This window comes from Lipophrys pholis (assembly GCF_963383615.2).
Source record: "Lipophrys pholis genome assembly, chromosome: 6".
NCBI lineage: Eukaryota > Metazoa > Chordata > Actinopteri > Blenniiformes > Blenniidae > Lipophrys > Lipophrys pholis.
Genome location: NC_137629.1, coordinates 26,759,312 through 26,785,522, shown reverse-complemented (window position 1 = coordinate 26,785,522; position 26,211 = coordinate 26,759,312). Strand labels below are relative to the sequence as shown.

At 42.1% G+C, this 26,211-nt stretch overlaps 1 protein-coding gene across 1 annotated transcript; it reads right to left on the bottom strand.

Moving 5' to 3' along the window:
• Window positions 1–88: 88 nt before the first annotated feature.
• On the bottom strand, window positions 89–12,189 carry kdm2ab (lysine (K)-specific demethylase 2Ab). Its single transcript, XM_080465553.1, has 23 exons — window positions 11,977–12,189; window positions 11,515–11,555; window positions 9,895–10,033; window positions 9,563–9,641; window positions 9,376–9,422; window positions 8,784–8,962; window positions 8,559–8,665; window positions 8,298–8,391; window positions 7,461–7,614; window positions 7,258–7,373; window positions 7,032–7,158; window positions 6,680–6,945; window positions 5,826–5,903; window positions 5,425–5,685; window positions 5,184–5,312; window positions 5,012–5,098; window positions 4,664–4,885; window positions 4,348–4,377; window positions 3,121–4,154; window positions 2,009–2,172; window positions 1,776–1,922; window positions 1,403–1,618; window positions 89–1,289 (listed from the first exon to the last, which is right to left on the bottom strand). The coding sequence occupies exons 2-23, from the start codon at window positions 11,548–11,550 to the stop codon at window positions 1,108–1,110; spliced, it is 3,894 nt and encodes a 1,297-aa protein (XP_080321679.1). The 5' UTR covers window positions 11,551–11,555; window positions 11,977–12,189; the 3' UTR covers window positions 89–1,107.
• Window positions 12,190–26,211: the final 14,022 nt, after the last annotated feature.

The window sequence follows — 26,211 nt, the reverse complement described above, 5'->3', positions numbered from 1 at the left end:
AGCCAGAACACTTGAAGGGAACAAAAAAAATAAAAATTCAAATATGAGCAAATCCTCCCACAAACACAATACATCTCTCTAAACTGAATCTGACAAAGTTCAGTGAAAAGTAGATCATTTTCGTCCTTTTTTTTTCTGTATATCTATGAAAAGAAACAAAAGTGTATCAAATAGTTGGAGCAGTTTCATCTAGAATATTTCTTGCTCTAAATGTCTCTGTACAATCACAAAACAGACGAGTTTGGAAATAACAGCACCTGAAGTCTATCGGTTGTTTGAAAAAAAAAAAACAAAAAAAAACAAATGCACCATTTATCCAACACCTTATTCCCAACACATAATGCAACCTGCCCTTTGCTGGGGTGAGGTCTCACGTCCACGTTGATTGCCTACTCACAGTCTTTTTATCGTCTTGCACACGCCGCGTATACTTCTCAAGTATACAGGTGGACTACTGACTTTCTCACTTTTCCGCATCTGCTGTTCGGGTCCTTTCGTCTTTAGTCATCTTGAACAGAAAATCTCAACGCATAGCTGCTGTGCATGAAGCATAAGTTATCAAACTACTTAACAATTTTGTCCCTGACAAGAAAATAACTACATGAAGCCCCTGATGTGAGAAGATAAATAAGAACTTATGCAGGATCAGCCAAATAGAAGCCAATTGAAACTTAAAAGTCTTTGCTTCTCTCTTTCTCAGGGTGGCTGTCGGGCCAGGCATCTGTCCAAAGAGGAGCTGACGAGTTGGTTATCCACAGGATGTGTAATCTAATACAGCTAATTAATAACCCACATGGTCTCTCACGGTTGGCAAAGATGGACTTTTGTCACATATTAGAAATCCCAAATTAATAGCAACAACGACAAAATAAAAAAGCTCCTGAGTCTCTTTAAGTACACGGGAAATAAAGTATGGAGAAGCACTGTTGGAGCTGCGACAGCCAAGTCAGAAAGCCCTTCCAAGGGAAGACCCCACCCCTCCTCGGACGCGACACAGGTGCATGCGAGCTTCCCTGCGTCCTTTGTGCCACACAGATTCACACCAGGATCCGCTCCCTGCTGCTTCTGCGTCTTGAGTCACCTCAGCGCCTGTGAGAGGGCAGGCGCTTAGGATATCCGCTGGATCAGCGTGTCATCTGATAGGCAGTAGAGCGTGTTGACGGACAGCTCGGTGATGAACGCCTCGCAGGCCTTGCGCGAGACGCCTTTACAGCCTCGCAGGTCCAGTAGTGAGATGCAAGACAAGCGGCGGAGATATTTTAGACACGTGTCTGTCAGTTTACTGCAACCTGAAAGAGAAAACACACTTCATAAACATCTGCCAGAGTAACGCGAAACGTGTCCATGCCGCCTTTTCCTGGAAATAAGTATGGTCGGTCAGATTTCGCCGACGGTGTCTCACCTCCCAGGTTGAGTTCTGTGAGCGTGTTTCTGGTAGATGAGCCCACTGCGGTCAGCAGGTTGATGGAGTGGTCGGTGAGGCTGTTGCAGTGGGAGAGATCCAGCTTTGTTAGATAGGGCATGTGGCGGATCACCAGCCGCAGCGTGGCGTCGCTGATGTCCAGACCTGCTAGTCGCAGACACTGCATGGCTCGCAGCGGACTGCGGTTGTCGCAGCCTGGATCAGAAGGAGAGCAAAGACCAATGCGGAGACTTTACGGTAAAGTTTGACAAGAACATGATGTAACGATTAATAAAAAGTAGAGGAAAGTGTGGGGGTCAAAAAAAAAGAAAACTGATATATCTATCTATTGCATTTTATGCAGCTTCCTCACCTGGAGGAATGACAAGCTCCCTGATCTGAGAATCTTTGACACCATCGGCATATCGCAGGTCAAGAGAACGAAGGAGAGGGCAACCGGAGGAGCAGAGAGCTGAAATCGATGACCAGGAGCAACCCGCCAGCATCAGATCCTTCAGCCCTGCAAGACAGATCAGGAGAAACCTTCACCCCCGATACCAGACACAAACGAAGTGTGAGTCAGTGAGAGCTCGTCTGTGTCTGTACCAGGAAGGCGACCGATGAGCCAGTTGAGCTGTTTTTTGGAGATATTGGTCCAGGAGAGGTCGAGTGTGACCGGCTGTCTCTTTATGATGCCTGTTAGCGCCTGAGGGGTGACGGTGCGTTTGATACTGAGGTCAATCCGTGTCCATAGCCGCTTGTCTAAGCACCTGTGGAAAAGCACACACGCATTTATTTCATCCGTTTTTAAAAAGGTGTTACACGCTACATCTTACCCTAAACAACTAAACCGTTTGAAATGAAAGTTATGAAATAAATGTTAATGTTACTTTAACAAAAGCATCAACAATGTCAAAGCACCATCATTTTAAGGTAAAAAGATTTCACTTATTTGCTAATTTTTAATTTCAATTTATTCATTTTGCTTATTTATTATTTGCATTTTTTTTTTTTTTTTGCTTATTTATGGTAAAAAAAGATTTGACTTATTTAGCTTTTCCACCACATTAGCAGTCCCTGAAGAGCTTTACACCGTCGTTCACATTAACCCACACCAATCGAGGCAGCGACCATGCAAGGCACTCAGTCCACCCACTGGGAGCATTTAGGGGTTCAGTGTCTTGCTCAAAGGCACTTCAGCAGGGTGGCTTATGAATTGAATCAGCAACCTTCCGATTGGGAGACAACTGCTCTACCAACCGAGCGATGCCGCCCCACGAGTTTGATTTCAGTGACAAATGCAACTCGAATTAAAACCTCAAAACAAGCCACTCTACTTTAGTGTCACGACCTTCAAAGACTCCTCAGACAGTTGATAGTGAAAGTTGGTGGTGAGATTATCAACTACATAATTTCTCTAAAAAGAACAAGCAGTTTACACGTCGCGCAGTGTCAATACATATGTTGACTACAGATACCCACAGTTAAGGACACATGAAGCAAACAAAAAACACAATTATTCATTTAAGTCTTTCTTGAAATGATGTGTAACTGCTACGGCCGTTACATTACCACTGAAATATATCCCAGTCAATGTGTTTTTACTGCTTTGAAAAAGAAAAAAGTTGATAAATCCTGTAAATATACTGGAATCCAAACTATCCTGAAATTCCTCAACGACCTGTAATTTGTAAACTTGAGCAGGTTGGAACTCTTACCATTTGTACCAGTTCTTGCAGACAGCCATGCAGACAGACAGATCTGCTCGACTTAAATAGCGGAAGACGGACACCCACACCTCTCTTTCACAGCCCGGGCCGCTCCCGGCGCTTTCCCGCTCTGCGTCCGCGCCTCCTTCCTGCAGGGCGGACAGAGGGACCCGGAGGTGGGGAAGCTCAGACGATGAAGAAGAGGAAGCACCATTATTCAGTTTAGGTGGCCTCCGAAGTGACCCCCTCATACAAGGGTCCAGTCTCTCTGAGGAGGAGCGAGAGTACGCGCCTCCGCTGCGAGTGTGAGGTGGTGTGTATTTATTGGGGTGTTGATCAGGACAAGGGCCACCATTTCTAATAGGGGGCCTGACAAGGGTTCTGTTCTGGTTGTGAATTGTGGAGGTTTGAGGGGCAATAGCCTCCAACCTGGGGACAATGGCTGATGGGTCCTGTTTGGCTTTGGTTGGCCTTTGAAGTGTCACTTTAACATACGAGTCCTCTTTGTCCACCGTTTGACCGTCCTGCTCCGTTTCCTCCTCCTCGTCTTCTTCTGTTCCGTTTTGGTTGGCCACCTCGCTCCCTTCGTCCTCTCTGTCTTTGGCACCCATTCCTCCTCGCCCCGACTGTGGCTGGTTCTCCTTATTAACACCCCTCACTCCGTTCTGCCGGCTCTCCTCCTCCTCCTCCTCCTCGTCACTGCTGCTGCTGGAGCTGCTGCTGCTGCTGCTGTCCTCACTCTCCTCCTCCATGTCCAAATGACTTCTGCCACTCCTGATCCCCCTCCCTGCTCCACCGCCACGCAGCCGCACGCCTCTGCCCCGCTCTCGGCGAGCTTCCCCTTTGGGCTCGAGAACCAGGCCATTGGAAGACAGTTGCTGCCCGTCAGGTTCAGTTCTTCCTGAAGCGTTACGGTGAGAGGAGCCACTTGCCCAGGAAGAGCCCCGGCCTCGACCCTGAGGCGGCCTGCTGGTTGGAGAGTGCAGCCGGGAAAGCACCCTGGAGTTCAGCAGTCTGGAAGTCCGATCGATAGATGACTGTTTCTTTAGGAGAGAAAGGGCAAAATGAGAATATACCAGTGTATGTTACGAATACACTGGTAATATTTAGACAACACCTAAAAAGATGCTTCAAATATTCTGGAAAAAAAAACAGGCCACTAGTGACAGTACACAAACTACAGATATTATTATTTTAAAGGAAAAGAATCATTAGAGAATTAAGTGTGTAGCTTACTGTTAAGAGCTTGCTCCGTTCCAGCTTTATCTGAAATAAAAAGAGGCGGACAGATGTTGAATGGAGCGACAAAATCTTACATTTACAATCAATATCAGCGATAAAACCTATTTGTGTCATTTACCAACCCTGTTTGAGGAGGCAAAAAAGTCAATCAAATAAGTGTTTTCTAACCCTAAAAATTGCCAACTTTATCCTTTCAATGTTTTATTTTTTTCTTCTAAAATCAACAACCTATGTGAACATCCAGTATTGTGTGACTCTTTTCTCTCAGATCAGTCCAGTACTCAAAGCATTCAGAGAATCTCCATTTTACCCTCTTTCTCAGGCGGAGCTCCAGTGCACTTGCTCTTTTCCGGTTCTGTTGATGTTGCAGTAGCAGTTTTTGAGAAGGTGGTGGCGCTGTGGGTCGGCCCGTTGATCTTGAAGGTCTCCCTCTTCTGGCTCCTTCGCCGACGCCATCCCGGTACGCAAGTTTGGAGGGCGGTTGTGAGGTGCCAGAGCTCTCCGACTCTGCACTTTCCTCATCGCTGGAAGACTGAGACGAGGTGGTTTGAGTTAATTTGTGAATTATAATCCAGCACAGGGCAGATGAAAAGGATGAAGCCTCCAAGTGACTCAACATAATAACAAACTTCAAAAGCAGCTCTTGTTTGTTAACTACCTCTGATGCGGAGCCTTTGCCTTGGTAACATTTGGGACATTCCCAGCAGCTGGGCAAGTCCTTATTGATCTTCCCTTCACCGGGCTCCTAAAACAGAAAACAGTTCTGAAAATTCCAAAACAAATAAATCAATGGAATCTGTCGTGTTTCCTACATGGGAAGAGGCAATCACCTTAATACATTGACGATGGGCTATTTGTGAGCAAGCGGAGCACTCCATGAGAGTAAGCGAGTTCACATCAGACTCGTCACCTTCGCCCTCGCCACATATGGCACATCGAGCCGTGTTTGGTAACGCAGGCTAGAAAAAGGGGGAAAAAAACAAATAAATAAATTACATGTAGTGGCGATACAGGTACAGAAAAATGAGATGCAATTGCGAAGAATGTTGCATGACTACTCCAACGTCTTACTGTTATACACTGTCGCATCAAACAGCCTTTCTTCATCCGTCCAGATCCACCAAACTTCCTCATGTCCTGGCAGGCCTGACAGGTGCCGCACTCCTTCCTGGTGCAGCCGGCGCAGCGTTTGCACCTCACTCGCCGGCGCCTCAGGGCGGAAAGGGAACAACTTTTTTTTGGTCTCTGACCCAGAGGCTTGTGGAGAGTGGGCGCCAGGCGAGGGCGATAAAGAACAGGCTGAGGGGGAGTCGGGGCCTGATACCATGACGGCTGTATAAACAAAATCAGGAGGAAAGGGTTATAAAAGTGTGTCTAGACATTCGCATTGCTTGAATTCTTCAAGTCTATAAGTGCAGAAAGATGTTTATAGCAACTGGAAAAAAAGTGTCAAACAAATCATTGCTGCTTACCCTTTTGGGCCATTTGACAATGGGTTCTCCAGTGTACGCTAGTTTCAGGTTGTCAGTGGCTCGTTCACTCAAAACATTCTGGAGACAGAATTAATCAACAAGACGAAGTCAGACAAAAACACCTCTTCTAATGGAACAGGACCAGAGAAAACTGTTGGCTACGTGGAAAACAAGTCGCCATGTATCATTTTGTTCCCCTCTTTAAGATTGAAGGTTAAAAGTATAGTTCGCCAATCAATTGTTTCAGGTGCCTGGCTGGACGTCCAGTGGAGTTCTGCAGAGATCTACTTTAGGACCACTACCATCTCCTAATGACTTGTTTTTAGTTAAATGATTCTCATATTGTCCATGTTTGTCTTGTTCATTTTATGATTTTGGGAATTCGGGATGATTTGTACGTAGTAAACTTAAACCGAATATATATTTGACAACTGCAGTACCATTACGGACTACAATCTCTTACTTTGTCTCCAAGTGTATTATGTGTCAAAGAAAAGGCATGTGTGGCAAAAGTTCTACATGTGCGTTACTGGCCCTTCAATTTCCATTATCGTTTGGACCAGTCTAGCGCCTGTACTAAAAATTTTGACTTTTTAAGTAGCTTGAATTAAAAGTATTCTGAAAGATGCTTCAGAGAACGGTTTAATCAGACTTTCCCTCCTATAATTTGTCTTATTTAGAATTATAATTCTAAATATGCATGAACTAAAAATGCATGAACAGTTAAAAAGTCACAAAGAAATCACGGAAAACTGAGACTAAGAAATAAATTCTCATGCTATAGTTGCTATGTGGTTGATGTTTAGGTTTTGCTTGAATGATTCAACAAAAATCCTCTTAATGGCGTCACCCACCTTGATGTCCTCAAGCAGAGCGTCAGCGTTCTGGATCCCTTCGGGGACACACTTTTTATGAGGTGGCAGCTCCTCGAGTTTCCCCAGAAGGTTCCACAGCCCTTCCAGCTCGAATGGGGTCAACACCTGGACACGCGGGTTGGTTTGAGTCACTGGTTCCTCTTTGACTTCAACTTCTTCCTCGACCTTGATGTTCAGCTCTTCGTTTTCACCGTCGCTGTCTATTCCATTGCCGTTTCTGGTTTCAAGGTCAGCTGGGGTCAATCCTAAGAAGTTAGAGCACGCCAGTTATTTCTGTCATATATGAATGTGTCTGTGTGGTGAGGACAAAACTAAATGAGGATATCCTTACCAATACCAAGGGAGTATTTTTGGAACTCAGGGGTGAGGTGGGAGACGTTGGTAAGACAGTACAGGTATCTCTCCAGGGCATACCAGCACATCTCGTAGTAAAATGGGTACCGAAACTTTGCTGGCACCTTAGGGAGAACGAAAAAAAAAAAATTACTCAATAATACACATCTTAACAATTTAGAAAATGTTTCTGCTATTAATATAGAGTTGGAGTTGCTGCTCACTCGTGTGCGGTCTTCAATGGTGTAGATGTTCAGCTGCATGGGGATGTTAAAGCTGTGGAGGAAATTCCCCCCAAACACCAACGTGTCCTCTGGTGTGTACACGGCGTGAATCCAACCTAAAACACAAGACACAAGATGCTGCAAAGATGTGCCAGTAACTGCGACTGTATGCCCTTAAAAAAACATAAAACAAAAAAACAGACCTGATGGAATAATGAACGTGTTGCCTTTTTTGAGTTCTATCCTCTGGCAGTCGTGACACTTGTCTCCCAGGAAGATGTCTCCTTGTTTCCCAGACAAAACCCAATTCTCATACATCTCCAGGTTCTGTGGTGTGGGTGGAATCAGCCAGAAGACCTGTAAGGATGAAAACATCAGTTTATTGCCATCTTCCTCATTATTCCATGGTTTACCTCGGTTTGTAAATGCTTTTCCCATCATTTTATTTTCCACTATTTCATCGGACATCAAGAATTCCCAAGAGTAAACTTCACGAAAGCACTCAAGACTGAAAGAGACGTTTATCAATTATCTAGTATTCGGTGAGTGTAGCAGCTCAGATTGCTCGAATGCAGTATTATAACATCACTAAAGTTATAACTAAGCAAATCAGAACAGCAGATTTATCTGGTGTGTTATTTACAAACTTCAGAGTAGTTTTCTCTTTGCTGGTCGTTGTAAAACTCAGGTAACCTTTATTTAGGGCAAATATTTTCTACATTATATATATATATATACACATACACACACTATGTCCATGTTAACATTTAAATAAGACGAGAGTCTAAAAACTGAAGGACTAAAAGGCTGTTTCCCAATCTCCTCACTTTGCAAATAATTACTCAATAACTATAAGCCAGTACATATTAATCATTTTTTGGATCTAATTTCCACTTATGGTTTGCAAAGCAGAAGAATAACTGAACATAAGTTTTAGGTTTTATTTTAACAGCAGGATGAGAATGACCTCCCTCATTTTCACAGAGTTTCCAAGAAGAGCTTAAGTCTAAAAATGTCCTGTTCTTTAGTGTGATACTGACCTTTCCTCCTCGTAGAACGTGGTACCAGACTGACGTGCCTCCAAAGTCAATGTGGAAATCTGTGAAGCAGCCCTGCACACTCATGAGACAATATCTGAAACGTGAGGAAAGGACCGAAACAAATGATTAAAAAAAAATAAGAAAATAAGAAAAAAGAAAATCGGACAAATTCAAGATTTCGAAACATTTACTGTTGCATGATAGAGGCACTATATCATAACTTTTTCAAATCGCGTGGTTTGTGTTGATGAGCTCACTCACTTTTGTACTTTGGGATAATGCATGTCTATGATTGCATTAGTGGAGTCTCTTTGTCTCTCTTTGAGATGTCGAGGCCACATGTTGTCCACCCAGTCAATAAGATCCACCTGGATAATCAAACAGTCAACATGTTGTCATCACGAAGAGGAGTTTGGTTATGAAATGATGACATGATGAAATGATTGTTGTAAAAACAACCATCCGTGTTTATTCCAACAGTCTCACCGAAGCTGGACGTTTGACCAGATTCTCCAGCCTGGTGTGGCTGAACTCTAAGCTGATGACGTTGTATAGTTTTTCTCTTTCTGACGGAGGCGTCTCGTAGTAACGTCGCCACTGAGCCATCGACATTTCGATTCCCTTCTGCGTGTTCACGTCCATAACATCTACGATGCGCCGACTCCCTGTTAAGAGTTTCAAAGATTCAACAATGAAGAGAATTTAAAAAAAAAAAACTGTTTGTGAGACGATAATGCTGCATTTCAAATCAAAATTAATAAAACAAAAGCCTGACTCATAGTTATACAAATAATTTTCTAACCTAAAACAAGTAATACAAACAAATGTTCAGGGCTGGTGAGTTGACAAAGTATATCGTAAACCTTAATGTAAGCTTCTAATTGTGCACTTTCACCTTATCTTTGGTCATATTCACTGAAAGCAATATGACTGTAATAAAGTACAGTGGACAGATACGTCAGTGTGGCTGATTTATTAGTCCGACTCTATCAACAACAGGCAGGGAGTTGACATGTTGCTTTTGTATGCAGAGAATTAAAAGCCATTTCATCACCAAGGTCATAAAAGAAGGACTTACCGACAAACAACTTCACATCACTCACACTGAAATCCGAGTCTGGCATTCTGCAACACAGAAATTAGTTATTTTGGTTTATTTCAAAGACACACAATCAAACATCTTCACGAGTGTTTGGCATGCGAGTACAGAAATAGGGAGTGAAAAAAATGGAGTATTGTATGAATAAACAGTGTGTGTGGCTTACTGTATGCCAAGACCATCAGCTGTCTCAAAGATAATGGGGTCCCTGAGCCCTTCCCTCTGGATGTATTCAAATGTGAAATCTAAAAACAGACAATATGCATAATGGTGAATGAATTATTCTACAGTAATAAAAAAAGATACAAGCATGTAATAAGCAAAACATTCTAAATTACATTTAGAGTTATACAAAACAGAAAGCACATTGAGAAAATGGATTTTTTTTTTTTGTTGTTGTTGTTGTATTACAGCATGGCTCTAAAAGAAGAAATTAACCTCACCTTACAGTGACTTCAACACTTTTGTAATAAAATTGCATCCTGATTGCCCGCTCACCTTTGCCCTCCATGTGTCTGACCAAATCAGAGCCAAACCTCTGACACACCAACTTCTCATCCAGGTCAAACGTCCGCTTCCCTTCAATTTCGTCATCTGAGATGCCATCATCTTGATATCGACGCCGCGTGCCAGTACGCTGAGGACATAAGGTTTTCTTTAAAGCATTTATGTCAAACATAAATTGAGCATTGTAAGTCAGGGGGAACAGGAAGGAGACATGAGCGATGGAACTCGTCACAATAAGCTTCATGGGATGTAAACATGTGATAGCGATGGCTTTGAGTTATCAGACGGAAAGTAAAGACGTAGAATATTATATTGTATGTTTATGCTAACATCTAATATATGCTCACGTTTTGACTTTGACTGATTGCTTAAGCCGATATATGTAGATACATACTTTTATCCAATTGTAAACACAATCCTATTGTAGAGGAGTTTACAGTAGTATCCTTACAACTCGTATCATGATGGCTTGGTTGACTAAAGCACATATAAATTACAATGCTTTTTAGCAAATGTGCAAAGGAACAATAATTTATTGGGGTTCAACTTGTCATAAGAGCAAATTAAATTCCAATCATAAAGCCAATATCAAATAATATGGTGCAAATTCCATAAGATAAAAATATTGCAGGAACCACATCCAACTTAATGTACTTCTTTAATATCGCTCCAGGAGTCTAATTATCTAGTTACTATTGGATAATAATAACACTTTGAAGAGATGCCCCCCTACATTTCCCCAGATAGATTAAAACAAAACAACAACAAAAAACCACAATAAATCATGTCAGCCAGAAACCAAATCACATCTTTTGCGAAACAAACAATATGACTTTACAATAGCCAGGGGTTAATCTTCAACTAACTGCCCCCCCCCCCCCCCCCCCTTTAATTCACTCCCCCATTACCATTCACCCTATGCAGCAAGGCTAGACAGATGGATCCCTGATCTCCCCACCCCCACACCACAAATGTAGAATTAATCAAACTATAATACCACTTCCTGCTAAAACTAAGTAAAGCAGCATGTGAGTTCATTTAGTACAGAATCCATTCTATACCATACATTAATCCCTTGCAGCTGGTTTCATTAAAAGGGAATTTTAACACAAAGTAAATAAATATGAAATACAATTAATAAAAGCCTTTTTTCTTAAAAATCTATCAATTTATTTCAGGCTCAACAAATAAGCAAACCAGGAAAAATTCAGAAAATTATATTGATATATTTTGAAGAATTAGATCACTAAAGGAGAGTATAGCATTTTTTTTTATAGTGAAACATCAGGAGGAAGATGCTTGTGAGGCGGTGAAACAAGCTCACAGCAACACAGCTGTCAGGTTAGACAGTGGACTTGACCTCTTCTTGAACTGGGAGCCTTTAAACCAGTTCATTGCCACACAGAAACATAAACAATGTGCTAAATGGAAGCGGGCCGTGCCTGCCAAAACACATCCAGTTTTTCCAGACTAAACTGCGCCCTGGCTGTTAAAGAGCCCGGCGTTTAACAACCACCGGGCTGGGCTGAGCCGGGCCGAGCCACGTCTGGCTGCTTTGTAAACACTAAACAAGTGTTCCGGGTACAGAACTGTTGTGTTCAAGTTACTCACCAGACGCTTGCTGTACCGTGTGTGAGGGTCCTCCATGGTTTCTACGGGGCAGGCAAAGTTTCACATAAAAACACTTAAGGTTACAACATCTAAACGTGCAACGACTGTTAAACACATCAATCTATTGAGATTAAATCGTATGAAAACACGAATATCTCTCTCTCTCTCTTCGCTCGGGAGCTAATGCTAACGTTAGCCTGAGAAGCTACGGTTAGCATCACACACAATTGCAAACATTAGCGCCGCGGTCCGTGTCATCACACCAAAGACACGTCGCGGCGACAAAAATTAACGTTTTAGCGTGAATATGCAGCAGCCGCGGGCGTGTGGAGTCGCGTTGTTCATCGCGGGCGACATTAAAGTCGCTCAGCTCACGAGCCCTTTCATAAGTCTTCACGGCTAGCCTAGCTCGCGAGCTGGCGCTAGCCTGCAAGCGGCAGTTGGACGCTTCTTTCTCGTCACCTTCTGCGATTTTAACTCCGTGCGAGGTGTCGCGGTCGAAGTAACGTCCCCCAGCTACGGCCTCCGAAGTCTCCGGGTCAAGTTCCCTTCCATGTTACGGGATAGCCGGCTGCGTGTGTTGTTATGTTTGTTATTGTGCGATAAAGTTAGAGCGATTCGACGCTCCGAGCCGCCATTTTCAGCTGGTCTGAAAACACACACACACACACACACACACGCACGCACACACATACATATACATACACACAAACCAAGAGAAAAAAAAAAAAAAAAGGCCCCGGGACCAGCCCCCTCATTTACCCATCGCTCGTGAACGTCAGCATACAGCCGCGCCCATTGGACGCACCGCGTGCTTTTTACTCCGGATTAGAATAGATTACCATAGGGGGGTGTTCGGTTTGTCTTCCGCGGTGTGCCGAGGGGGTGGAGTTTGTTTCACTGCTAACTCCAGGCATTCCAAAAAAAAAAAACAGCACACTAATATAATCAGTGTGGCTTTTGGCAGGGCTCACCTCCGGGTAGTTTTGAGTATGAATTTCCTGGACATGGCATGGATGTCTTGTCTTTAAGTCATTTGTACGTCAATAAAAATAAAAAATAAAATAAATAAAATAAAATTGCGGCTCCACCGATATTTCCTGTATTAATTTTGCGGATCAGCTGCAGTGCAACAACTCGACTCTTGGCGGAGCTGTCTGACCAACAAAGAAAAAGAGTCGCGTGAGGCATAATCTGCATGTGGCAATTTTAAACAAACAAATAAACATCCCTAGACATCTCTGGGCTGAAGGGGGCAGACGCACCATACCAAGCATTCGTTTTTGTAGTTTAACCGGAAATGTATGGAAGGAAGTAGACGTTCGACTTTTCATAAATTCTCATTTATTAAGAATCTATCTATTATAGATATTTATATCATATGCTATATAGAATCTATTTCAGTGCAAAAGTCAAGATTTCTTTGCCCTGTTTCCAAATCTTTATCTTCCTCCTGGGAATAACAACTGAGGTGATGTCTTTTAACCCATATATTGACCTGTCAGAGGCGGCTGGGCCACGTCTCCACTGAGGTGTAAGGAGGCTACAGCTCCTACTACACTCTTACCTCTGAGAAATATACTTTTTGACAGCTTGTGTGAGGCGTCAGCTAAACAAGGGAGACATGTTGGCGTGTGTACGTGCTCATCAGTGGTCATCACTATATTTGATGTCGAAAGACGCACACGTCACCTGTAGCTTCACTGCAAATTTCAAATGATTCATAGCCACATTGATGTTCAAATAAATAACGAGGGTCACTGAGCCAACAGAGTAAATAATCAGAAGTATACTTGTTTTAAATATTAACATAAACTTCTCTTGATATGCAGGAAAAAAACTGAAGGAAGCAGCATCTGAATAAGAAGAAATGGCTTCCACCAGTTCCACCGGGTCACCAACCGTCCCACCAAATACCCCGTGGGTGCTGTAAGGAACAAAATACATCTTATATGAAGAAATGTGTACACTGATGTTCAAACAAATAAAGGTGACCGAGGCTCAAAAATCTCAAAACTCAGCAAAATGCTTGTATTTACTCTTCTTAAAAATCTCATCAAATGTATCTGAATCAATAGTTCATGTCGACTCCAAATTGCCACTTGACAAACTTGAAAAGTAAAGTGAAGAATAAAATACAGAATTTACTCTGAAGTCAGATGAACTGGAAAAAAAAACTTATTGTGAAATTATTAACTGACAACAGCTAACAAGTTAATTACTGTAAAATCAATCATATTAAGTTACTGTGATTGATTTTATAGTCATTGTTCATTGCTGCCACTCAGTAAGTGTAATCCAAGTCAAAATGCATGATGAAATAGGGAATTTTAAAAATGTATAAGCTGCAGTTCAAACACATTTTCTTGGGCAGCAATATAAAATAATGTGAAATATACATGCATATCCTGTTTCCATGCAGGTTTTTCCAGTTGTATGGAATATTTATCGACCTATCCAAACAGAGCCACAATAATCCTGAAGAAGGAAAAAAGTGAGTATCAACCATCATGTCTATGCATCATCTTGAAAAACACAACCGTGTTAATTTATTAGCTTCCGGTTCAGTATTGTTGTGATCGGATGATTTAAAACACTCTCTCTTTTCTTGACTGACTCTGTCAGATGACTTTGTACCATTGTCATGTTTGGTTTAAATTCTTTAGTGGATAAAGAAGGACCTATATTTCAAGTATGTTACGCTTTTATGCAGGTTCCATCGTTTGCTCTGGATAGTATACTGTATGTGGTTCCTATATGTTTGTTTTATTAATGGATCAATCTAAGATCAACTCTGTTTTCTTTTTCCATTCCCCAGAGTAAATGACCAACGACAAGTTGAACTCAAAAAGGTTAACATTTTGGATCTCTTTAGAGATTTACGTAAAGAGACAGATGCTTTAAAAAAAAAAATATATATATATTTATTATGGAAAATAGTTTAGTACAAAGCTTTTCTCCTGAGAAATGTAGTCAGTTTGCATTTGGTTCTATTAAAATGATTGAAGGTCCACCTAAGAGTTTTCCTATAACCTTTCCTACAGATAAAAAAACACTCGGAAGACATTTTATTTCAACATAATAAGACATTTCTGAAGAACAATAAAACCAGAGTAAAGTTTGTTGGCATTTATACGGTAAATAGACCATGTTTGGATAGATGTACGCTTAAACTCTTATCAGAATTCTTTTAGTGGCATCAGATGGATGGAATTGTTACGCATGTGCCATTTACACAGTACTGGGGAATATCAGGTCCCAGCACTTTGGAATCACTCAGCGATTCCCAATATTTGGATTTGAAGATTTCTTGTCCCAATTATTTTAAAGAAATCGAGGCAAAACCCTTCAAGATGAATCACAATACCTGGAACTATAATTCAGAAAGGTACCGCGAAGTCCTTCAAATGTTTGATGAATCACAAAGAGACGATTAAAAAAATGAGTTGCAATTTATTAAGAAGAAAGTATTGACGTTTTTAAATGATGGTTCAGCTCACGCAGAAAACCAACACATTGATCGGATCAAAACAAAAATCGCAGAATTCCTTGGCGAATCAGTTTAAAAACCTGAACCCAGAAAGTCTTTCTGAAAAACTTTTTAGATCCTTCAAAGGATATGACTAAGAACGATTATTCTAAACATTCCAAACCTTCTTTGGCTGAAGAAGTGTCCTCTAAAAGTTCATCCGATCCACATGATAACTGAACTTCCCACTACTGAAGGCAATTTACAGTACAATAACTTCTCGAAAGCAGACAGTAAATTTAATAAGCAGGGCTAGAGAGGAGGAGCTTTTTTTGTTTTGATGCAGAAACGGAGGAAAGAAGTGACAGGACGTGAAATTTTTCCAGCTTCGCGTCAAAGTTATTGTATTAATGTGACTCAAAAGACAACACCTCTCTGCTGTTGTTGATTCAATAAATTTTGACTGATGGTTTCGATCCGGAGCGGCGGGAACTCTTCTAGCAAGCAGCGGAAATTTGGCTTCTCAGTCGCGATACAGACAAACTCTGATTGGCTTTTGGACAGCAATCCCTCTCCTCTGATTGGCTGTGGGGCAGAAGTCTCTCTCCTCCTCAGATAAGCACCGCCTTTTTCTTTATCTGTCTGCATAACAGATCCTTCAGCATCTTTGTGTCTCTTGTGGTTTTGTTGTCCGACTGTGAATATTCAGTGTATTCAGCAGCACGAACATCTTCTGACCACTTTCCTTCCACCTCCCGTAGTTTGCTTGGTAATACCTCCGCGAAATTAAATGCGGCTCGACTGAAATCAGTTGAGAAATTTCAAAGTGAGATTAAAATTAGTGACCCAACAGAGAGGGCATATGCAAGATTATCCTTAGAAGTAGAAGTAGAAGTAGTCATATAAAACAATACATAGATTTGTTTTTGTTTTAACATATGTAAACAAATCATTGTCTATCTCCCCATCTGGGTGTTTTGTTCCTCGATGAAGAACCTTTGGTACAATATTTTTACTGTACAATAACTCCGAGCATAATTTAATACGGTTCAGGTTTTAAAAGCTCATTTATGCATGAATGCCTTGTCAGTGATTTATTTGACTCAGTAAGCAATGCTGCTTCATTCATACAGACATAATAACATTTTAACATTAAAATAAAAAGTTTAAGCATAAATATAGCAGAAGTGGTGTACATTTTTTTTTATCATTATAATGCTTGTGATTGCACCGAGCAATTTAAAGACTGATTTTTAAAATCGAATCTCTTCAACAAAAAAGTATTCACTATTTGTTTTAAAACGGATGCTACTTGTACGATCATTGTGTAAGATTGTTGCTGCAACCTTGGCAAGGCGTTACGATTTCTGTGTCATTGGTATTTACCTGGTTAAATAAAGACTCAATAAAATTTAATCGTTTAAACGTTTTTTTTATTATGTTTATATGCTGTAATGAGAATACTTTCATATTCTTTATGCATATTACTAAGTCTTTTCAGGTGAGTCGTGGTAACCACCGTTCCATCAATCCAAGCTTCCGGTTCAGGGTTTGCATGTTCTTCCTGCTTGTGGCCTCCGATAACTTTCCTCTATATATGCACAGACTTCACCCATCAACTGGAGCCCCTCCCGGGTTTCCTTTCTCGTCAACAAGCTTAAATCTATCCTTCTTCTCTCAGTCCTCCACACAGGAACTACCGGCCAAATTACTGGTGGGCAGAAGTGCATTCCCTGCACTCCCATCCCTCCCATCACACTGGAGATGTTCTAGCTGCTCCCAGACACACCCTCAGTGCCCGAGCCTGAACCACCTCCAGCCTTTCCAACACTGATTTTGTTGCTGACCCATAAGCCACACTACCATAATCCAGTCTTGACCTGATCAGAGCTGAGTATATTTGCTTCAACGACGCCGTGTTAGCCCCCCATTTCACTCCCTGTGAGACTCATAACATTTATAGCCTTTTTACATTTCCCCACTAGTTGCTGTACATGCTCTCTCCATGTCTCTCTTTGTGTCAAACCACACCCCCAAAAATCTAAACTTATCTACCCTCTCAATATTGTTCCCATATAATTTCACCTCCTTCCCATCTGTGCTTGTCCCATTTTTAAATATCATGAATTTAGTATTTTCCACTGAGAATTTAAAACCCCATTTCAGCCGTCACTCTTCAGTCAGCCAAACTCCTTCCTGAAGATAATGGATCACATGACCAACATTTCTTCCTCTTTTCCATAAAGCCCCATCATCAGTGATCTTCCCATGTCTCCTGGCACAATGGAACACCACTTCTCTGTGGCGTTCCATTTCCTACAATATGCCGACTTGATAGTTCCACCCTTATTATAACCTGAATGGTTCTATTCTTCAAAAAATCCTTTACCCAATTAAACATATTCCCTCACACACATTCACATTCACACACAAATCTGATGTAGTTTGATCATCAGCCCATCTTTCCACATCACATCGTAAGCCTTTTCTACATCTAAAAAGACGGCTGCTACCATTTCCTTATTTACCTGCGCTTTCCTGATATCTTCCAAATACAATGCTGGATCCATCACGCTTCTTCCCCTCCTAAACCCACTCTGATAGGTGGCCACCAGCAGGGCCCAAGGCTCCGACCCAAGCCGCCAAGCCAAGACCGGCCGGAGCATGGCCCCCGGGCCGAGCGAGCCGGGAGCCCCCCCAACCCTGCTGGCAAAGCCCGCCGCACCCCCGGGAGCCGGCCCCACCACCACCACCCCACAACCCGGCAGGGCAGAGAAGGCCCCAGCCACCGCACCCCGGGAGCCAGCCCCGCCACCACCACCCCACAACCCGGCAGGGCAGAGAAGGCCCCAGCCGCCGCGCCCCTTCCCACATTCAACAGCCCCTCGGTCTTCCTCACCTGCTCTTCACTAACACATCCAACCAACAGGTTTCCATCCCCAAGCACTCCATCATACTTCACCTCACCAATCTGCCCTCTCAGTATTTTTGTCAGTTTCAAAGGGTCCACTTTCTTTACACCACCCTCTCCCTCAAATCTCACCACAACAATCATCACGTCATCCTTCTGTCCCCGCTCTCTCTCACTCTCACTACCAGTTCCCACGCTGTGACTTCCCACCTCCCCGCCTATACTATCCTTACTCTTCTTTCTTTTTCTCCTCCTTTTCACCTGCCATTCCCCCGGCTCTTTCCCGCTCGCCTCCACTCCATCACTGTCTCTCTCACGGTCCATTTTTCCACCCTCGCCAGAGATTGTTGGGACCGGAGTACAAACCACCGTTCCGGACCTTACAGGCCGTCGCTCGGTGATCCGTCCAGCCGTACCCACACCTCGTCCTCCCTACTTCCCATCTGCTTTCCTACTTTAGGTGCTTTCCCTTGAGATTTACTGACACAAACTCATAAATCCCTCAGCTCACAGCCTCCGGAGCAGGTCGGCAAACGCAGACCCCCGTCCACTTGGCCTTCAAATCAGCCAGCCTGAGAGAAGCACGTGGCGCGTCCCAACCATGGGCGTGACCTGCACACAGGAGGAGAGGGAGGAGCAACTGGAGGTACATGCAAACCCCACCTTCCCAGCCAGGCACACAGACCTAGAGAGCCAGGGCCGTGACAACATCAGCTAAAACATCTGCAATTAAAACAGCTTTTACTGATGTAGTGCAAAAAACCTGCGGCTGCTCCGGCCATTGCTTTGGCATGCTGCTCATATTTTGGCCCTCGAGGGAAACTAATTGAGTCATGAGTCTGCTTTTGGGGTCACCGGTCACTCTGACAATGACACAGTTAATAGCATGAAAGCTTTAGTCCTCAACTTCTGGATGGAGGCAGCAAGTAAAAGCTTTCTTGATATTCCTCCAAAATTTGCGGATCCTCTTCTTTGCTTTAGTGAAATGACCAGTTGAGGCTGGTCGTGAGACAATTTCTGCTGGAAATCCTTCAGAGCATTTTGGAACTTTTTTGCAGTTGCAACACTTTTCGGGGGAAAGACAGTCTTCAAAGGTGCAAGACACTTCGGGGGAAACGCAATATTCAAGGACTTCACCGTCTACAAGGGCTTCACCGTCTACAAGGGCTTCATCGTCTACAGGGGCTTCATCGTCTACAGGGGCTTCACCGTCTACAGGGGCTTCATCGTCATCACTGGCAGATAAACAATTAGTAAGATCAATAACTTCATATATGTTTTGCACAATGATGTTGAATACTTGTACACACACTTACTAGCTGCTGTCGCTTTGGTCAAAGCAATCATCCATTATGATAAATGGATGGGAAAGGACCTTGAATGCTGATATCCTTGTAACATAGTTTGTGTTGAGCATCTTTTCCACCAAATTAATGAAGTTATCCTGGTCATACTTAACATCTTCTGTTGGGATTGCACCAGGGACCTTGCAGGGACAATAAAACAAACCAAAAACAATTTAGCAGAAAGAACTGAACTTGTTCAGAAAAAACAATGTTTTCCAAGAAATTTCACTAACGGTGAAAAAATCCTGCAGTTGCGTGCGCAGGTTCTCCTGGTTGCATTCTCTTGTAGGCAATCCAGGACAAATTTCACCTGATGACTGAAGAGAGGAATGAATTGATTTAAATGCAGAAGAAAACAGAAAATACACAACTTTCCCTGATCAAACACAGTCAAAAGAGAGACAGCAAATAGTACCTTTAAAGTCCAACCCTGGCTGGATGATCCTCTTTTGAAGAAGTTCTTAGTATGTTGGCAGTTGTCCAACACTTCGTCTGATGGCTGTTCAATAATCGATACCATAAGTTTTATCTGTGGAGTCAACACAGTGTTGAGCATACTTCCAAAAAGACACGCGAATATTGATTTACGCAACGTACTATTTATAGGAGTAACTATCTGTCAAAGAGGTTTGAATGAATGTGTGTGTGCTGTCTGAATTGTATTACTGACCATATCATATTCATCATCGCCTTGAAACAGTTGCCTTCCCAGAAGCATTTCTACAGCGATGCATCCTAACGACCACACATCATAAGCGTACTCAAAATAATCTCCCATCAGAGTCTCTGGAGGTCTGAAAAAGACACAGACACAGGAAGGTGATTACGAGGTGGTCTGATGTAGAAACTGAGAAGTCAGTTCACAGTGCAGATCCAGATGTGCTCCAGATATGCAGTTGAGATCTGGTTTACATACATGTAACGCAAAGCCCCGGCATACTGCCATGGCTTTTGTGAAGTATTGCGAATCGCCAAGCCAAAGTCAATGAGTTGAACTTGAGGTGGCTCCACATCACGGTCTACCAGCATAATATTATTTGGCTTCAAGTCTATGTGAGCAACTCCTGCGTCCCTCAGGAAAGCCACAGCTTCAGCCAGCTGAAAGAAAAGACACAACACTAAAAATGTAATGCGTTTCAAAAGCATCAAGATTTTTACTACAATTTAAAAAAAAAAAACAGCAGTTACTTTACTGTGGATTTTATCATTTATTTTCTCTGAATTTAAAATGCAAGCTTTTATCATGGAAGTTGCAGCTGGAGATTTTTAGTAAACCCATACATGGAATCAAGACACATTAAACAAGATGAAAAAAAAACACAAAAAGAACAAAAGAAGGTGAAACCTGATGGAGAATTGGTCTAATCTCTTCCAATTGAAGCTTCCCCCGCTCTTGAATGTAGTCGTCCAGACTGATATCAAGCTGCTTGAACTCAAGACATAATTTGCCATCAAACATGAAGGAATCATTGCAGCTCACAATGTTGAATTGTTCGGAACCCAAATCTTTTAAGTAGTTCAGTGTCTCCGCCTGGAACCACACAAAATCACATGAAATCAACTGTTACATAATCATAAGTGGCAACGAGTGAAATGATAATGAGTGTTTTATTGTGTCACCTCCGCTTCTGCCTCTTGGACGTCTGTACAGCTCTGGATTATTTTTAAAACTACCATTTCATTGGAGGGTTTTTTCAAACACTTGAGCACGGTTCCAAAGGATCCCTCGCTCAGGTAAGCCTCCACCAAATAATCTGATGTGGAAGATGAGATTTTGTATCCATTCGGGTAATCACTGGGATTCATCAATATGTCCTGATTCTTCACAAAACAATGAGAAATGCAATGTCAGGTCTTCTCTGCTACAGCCAGAGAGCAAAACATTAGTAACATTTGAAAAGACATCACGCAAAGATCTGATTAACAAGGCCCTATCAAGATCCTCTATGACTTCAAAAATCCGCCCAAATACTGCGTTTGAAGATACAAATATATGAAGTAAAAGTGAACAATCTGCCCTGAGTTACGAAATCTTATACATGAAAAACTCAACGTTTGCACGAAAATTCGACTTGACATTAGTAATGACTTATTCAGCTGTAACTTGGACTACATTGCTGTTCATTAATCAGTACACCAATTGAAGTTGTCTTCAGGAAATTCACAGCACAGTAGTAAAATTTTGACGTTGAAAAGACTTGAAATAATTTATATATTGTGAAAACTATTGACAGGGTGGCTCTCAGTCCAATACAAGGTCCAAAAATTGGGTTTTATAAATGTATTGTGAATATATTTTCATGAAAGTATAAAATCAGTGTATAGGCGAGTGTACACTAGCCATTTGCTGGACCAAGAGCTATTGATAATCTCAGTGTAGATTAGAGTGTCTTTGAGGTGAAATTATCCAAAATCAAGCTGAATGAAAGATGAATTGATCAATTTAAAGTGTAGCCACCTCTCACATCTGAAGAAATGACAAGCAATGTGCTGATTCAGCAGCAAAACCACTCTACGTTAGAATAACAGAGGACTCCTGCTAGAGCAATGGAGACATAGCGTAGTTGGCTCATGAGTTAAGAGGAACAGGAGACATCCGTACAAAGCAATATGAGATGAACCGCTCTAGCAACTCCGGTAAACGACTGTCACGCACACACATTTTCATTAAGCACGAGGCGCCCAGTGTCGGTTGCTAACAGACGTCAGCACCAAATTGACCAGCTGCATGGAAACCCAACCTATTGTTGAGGTGTGCCCTACACCCGGAGGAAAACTGTGAGACTGGAGGACCACAGGGTTCTTCGATGTGTGCTCCTTCAAGGGACACTTAGAGCCCGGCACTGCACATTGCGTTTGATTATATCTGCTCTGAAATAAAGAGCACCTCAGTTGGTAGAGCATGAGACTCGTAATCTCAAGGTAGTGGGTTCATGTCCCACGCCGGGGCGCCACCTTCCCGTGGGCTTGCCACCCGCAGGAAGGTTCTTAATCAGTGCAATGTGATCTGGGTGACAATGCCCAGACTGCCACCCCCCGCGACCCAGAAACGGATAAGCGGGAGAAGATGAATGAATGAATGAATAAATGTAATAAATAGCTTAAACGAGAAAAGTCATCCATACCATTGTGTGGTATTCCAAGTACTTGTGTTGCGCGGAGTGCATGACAGGAAAAGCGGTCTTACGATTGGTTTGCATTGGTATTCTGCGGGAATCCTTGCTATGACGTAGTGTGACTGTCCAGCTGTCGCATCGATGTCAGATCTTTCAGATCGGCCCAATTTTTCTGATTGGTTGACGCAATTGAACATTTATGTGCAATTCCAACTGCTGTACACTCCCTCCTGATGTACGTGAGAACATTCCAAGGTACAATGAGATGATTTACGAAGTTTCAACTAAAAACTGACGAAATTTCATTACTAATGTTTAAAAGTGATGATACTACTTCTAATGTCTTTTAAAACATCTTCCTGGTAAAACTTTTCATCCGCAGGGCCAATAACAGAGTATTTTTCAACAGTGTTTTGTCAACAATGTCACTGCAGATGGGGCGCATACGATCACAAAGTAACGGATTCATGCTTATTATGCGAAAAAGTTCATCTAAATATCTCAGATCATTATTATTTTCAGTTAGTTTTCATATGAAGGTAATATAGTCTCAATATCCTCAAAATTCTACTTGGAATATCTTGAGACACCAAGAATTTATGATACATTTTCTGTCATTTTAAAATCTGCGATTAACAATTTGCAAAGAAAAACAATGGAAAATAATCACCAAGGACATCGATGGTAAAATTGCTGTTACTGTTTTGTTTCTCAACCGGTTTTAAAAAGAATCTTGTCGTCATTGTGTTGCTTTTTTCAAGCTGCATCATGTTGTACTGATCCAAAACCTTTCCAAAGAGCTTACAATCTTTGTCACATACCTAGTATAGGATCAAAGGACCGGGAGGTCTATCAATGCTATTCAAGATGGAACCTAACAGGACCTAACACATCCCATCGCCAATGAAATAAACATAAGCAAGAAGTGGCTTTGTTCCACTGAGTTTTGAATTTAACTGCTAACATAAATGTAATAAGTCACCTATTGGTCTGATTTATTATCACAGCAGTTTGTAATAAACTAATAACAGATGTTTATCAAAGCAAAACTCACATATTGCATCCAGTTCTTGCGGGCCTCCATGTATTTGATGCAAGATTTCTCACTGGAAAATAAAAAGTAAGATCAACAACTTCATATGTTTTGCACAATGATGTTGAATACTTGTACACACACTTACTAGCTGCTGCCGCCTCGGTCTTCGAAATAGGCCAATGTGATAAATGAATGTTCAAGGACCTCCCATGCTGAAAACCTCCTATCATGGCTTGTGCTGAGCATCTTTTCCACCAAATCAATGAAGTGATCCTGGTCACACTTAACAGCTTGATCATCTTCTGTTGGGATTGCACCAGGGACCTTGCAGGGGCAATAAAACAAACCAAAAACAATTTAGCAGAAAGAACTGAACTTGTTCAGAAAAAACAATGTTTTCCAAGAAATTTCACAAACGGTGAAAAAATCCTGCAGTTGCGTGCGCAGGTTCTCCTGGGTGCATTCTCTTGTAGGCAATCCAGGACAAATTTCACCTGATGACTGAAGAGAGGAATGAATTGATTTAGATACAGAAGAAAACAGAAAATACACAACTTTCCCTGATCAAACACAGTCAAAAGAGAGACAGTAAATAGTACCTTTAAAGTCCAACCCTGGCTGGATGATCCTCTTTTGAAGAAGTTCTTAGTATGTTGGCAGTTGTCCAACACTTCGTCGGATGGCTGTTCAATAATCGATACCATAAGTTTTATCTGTGGAGTCAACACAGTGTTGAGCATACTTCCAAAAAGACACACGAATATTGCTTTACACAACGTACTATTTATCGAAGTATTCATTTGAGTTAGTACTCAATGCACAAAGTGGCTTGACATTTAAAAAGATGTTTACCCTTTTTAACAACTAAGTGCTTAAAATTATTGGAATGAAACGGTCACATGAATCACTTAGTACCGCTCTCTGTCAAAGAGGTTTGAATGAATGTGTGTGTGCTGTCTGAATTGTATTACTGACCATATCATATACATTGTCGCCTTGAAACAGTGGCCTTCCCATAAACATTTCTACAGCGATGCATCCTAACGACCACACATCACAATTGACGTAAAAATCATCTCCCAGCAGACTCTCTGGAGGACTGAAAAAGACACAGACACAGGAAGGTGATTACGAGGTGGTCTGATGAAGAAACTGAGAAGTCAGTTCACAGTGCAGATCCAGATGTGCTCCAGATATGCAGTAGAGATCTGGTTTACATACATGTAACGCAAAGCCCCGGCATACTGCCATGGCATGAGGGAAGTATTGCGACTCGCCAAGCCAAAGTCAATGAGTTGAACTTGAACTGGCTCTACATCACGGTCTACCAGCATAATATTACTTGGTTTCAAGTCTATGTAAACAATTCCTGCGTCATTCAGGAGTTTCAGAGCTTCAGCCAGCTGAAAGAAAAGATACAACACTAAAAATGAAATGCATTTCAAAATCATCAACATTTTTACTACAATTTTAAAGAACTGAAGCTACACATGAATCTACGACCACTAAACACGTTGCAAATACTTTACTGTGGATTTAATCATTTCTTTTCTCTGAATTTAAAATGCAAGCTTTTATCATGGAAGTTGCAGCTGGAGATTTTTAGTAAACCCATACATGGAATCAAGACACATTAAACAAGATGAAAAAAAAAACACAAAAAGAACAAAAGAAGGTGAAACCTGATGGAGAATTGGTCTAATCTCTTTCAATTGAAGCTTCCCCTGCTCTCGAATGTAGTCTTCCAGACTGATATCAAACTTCTTGAACTCAAGACAGAATTTTCCATCAAACATGAAGGAATCATTGCAGCTCACAATGTTGAATTGTTCAGAGTAAATATCTTTTAAGAAGTTCAGTGTCTCCACCTGGAACCACACAAGATCACATGAAATCAACTGTTACATAATCATAAGTGGCAAAGAGGGAAATGATCATGAGTGTTTTATTGTGTCACCTCCGCTTCTGCCTTTTTGAAGAAGTCACTGTCGTGGATTATTTTCAAAGATACAATTTCATTGGAGGGTTTTTTCAAACACCGGACCACAGTACTAAACGATCCTTTGCCCAGGTAAGCCTCCACCAAATAATCTGACGTAAAAGATGAGATTGTATATCCTTTCGGGCAATCCATCATCCGAAGTTCCTCATTCCCAAACTTTCCAAAACAATGAGTAATCCAATGTCAGCTCTGCTCTGCTCCAGTTCCATGCGTCTTCCGTCTTTCAACATCAAAGACAGTTATGCAAATTAAGTACGATCAAAGCATTAAAGGGGACACACTCCGTCAGCCGGCCCCGCCCCCCCGGCCATGTACTCGTCCTCTCTTCTCTCCAACAACAATAATAATAGGAGATTCCATCACCAGAAACATCCGCTTCTTGAACACGATCACAAAATGTCTCCCCGAAGCCACGGTCCTAGTGATCCGTAAGCTCCAGGAGCTTTTACGCTCACTCCCCCCTCCATCCAACAAAGTTTAGTCCATGTGGGTACTAATGATACGGCCCGCTTCAGCAGAATTTTAAGCCTGAACACGTTTCTTACTTCCGCCTGCAGAAGCCACAATATAGATTTTGTTGATAACTTAAACTTGTTCTGGAACTGTCCCTTCTTCTTCCGTCCTTTACGGACTTCATCCCAGCATGCTCGGGAGTCAGCTATTAGCTGCTAATATGCTACACATGGTACATTCGTCCCCTCGAGACAGACTGTTTACATTTCATGGACACGCCCCCGAGTGCCCTCCCTCGTGGACTCCTCAGGCTGCCGTTGGCAGCACCAGCACCTCCTACTGTCCTTTTCTGTCAACTACATCC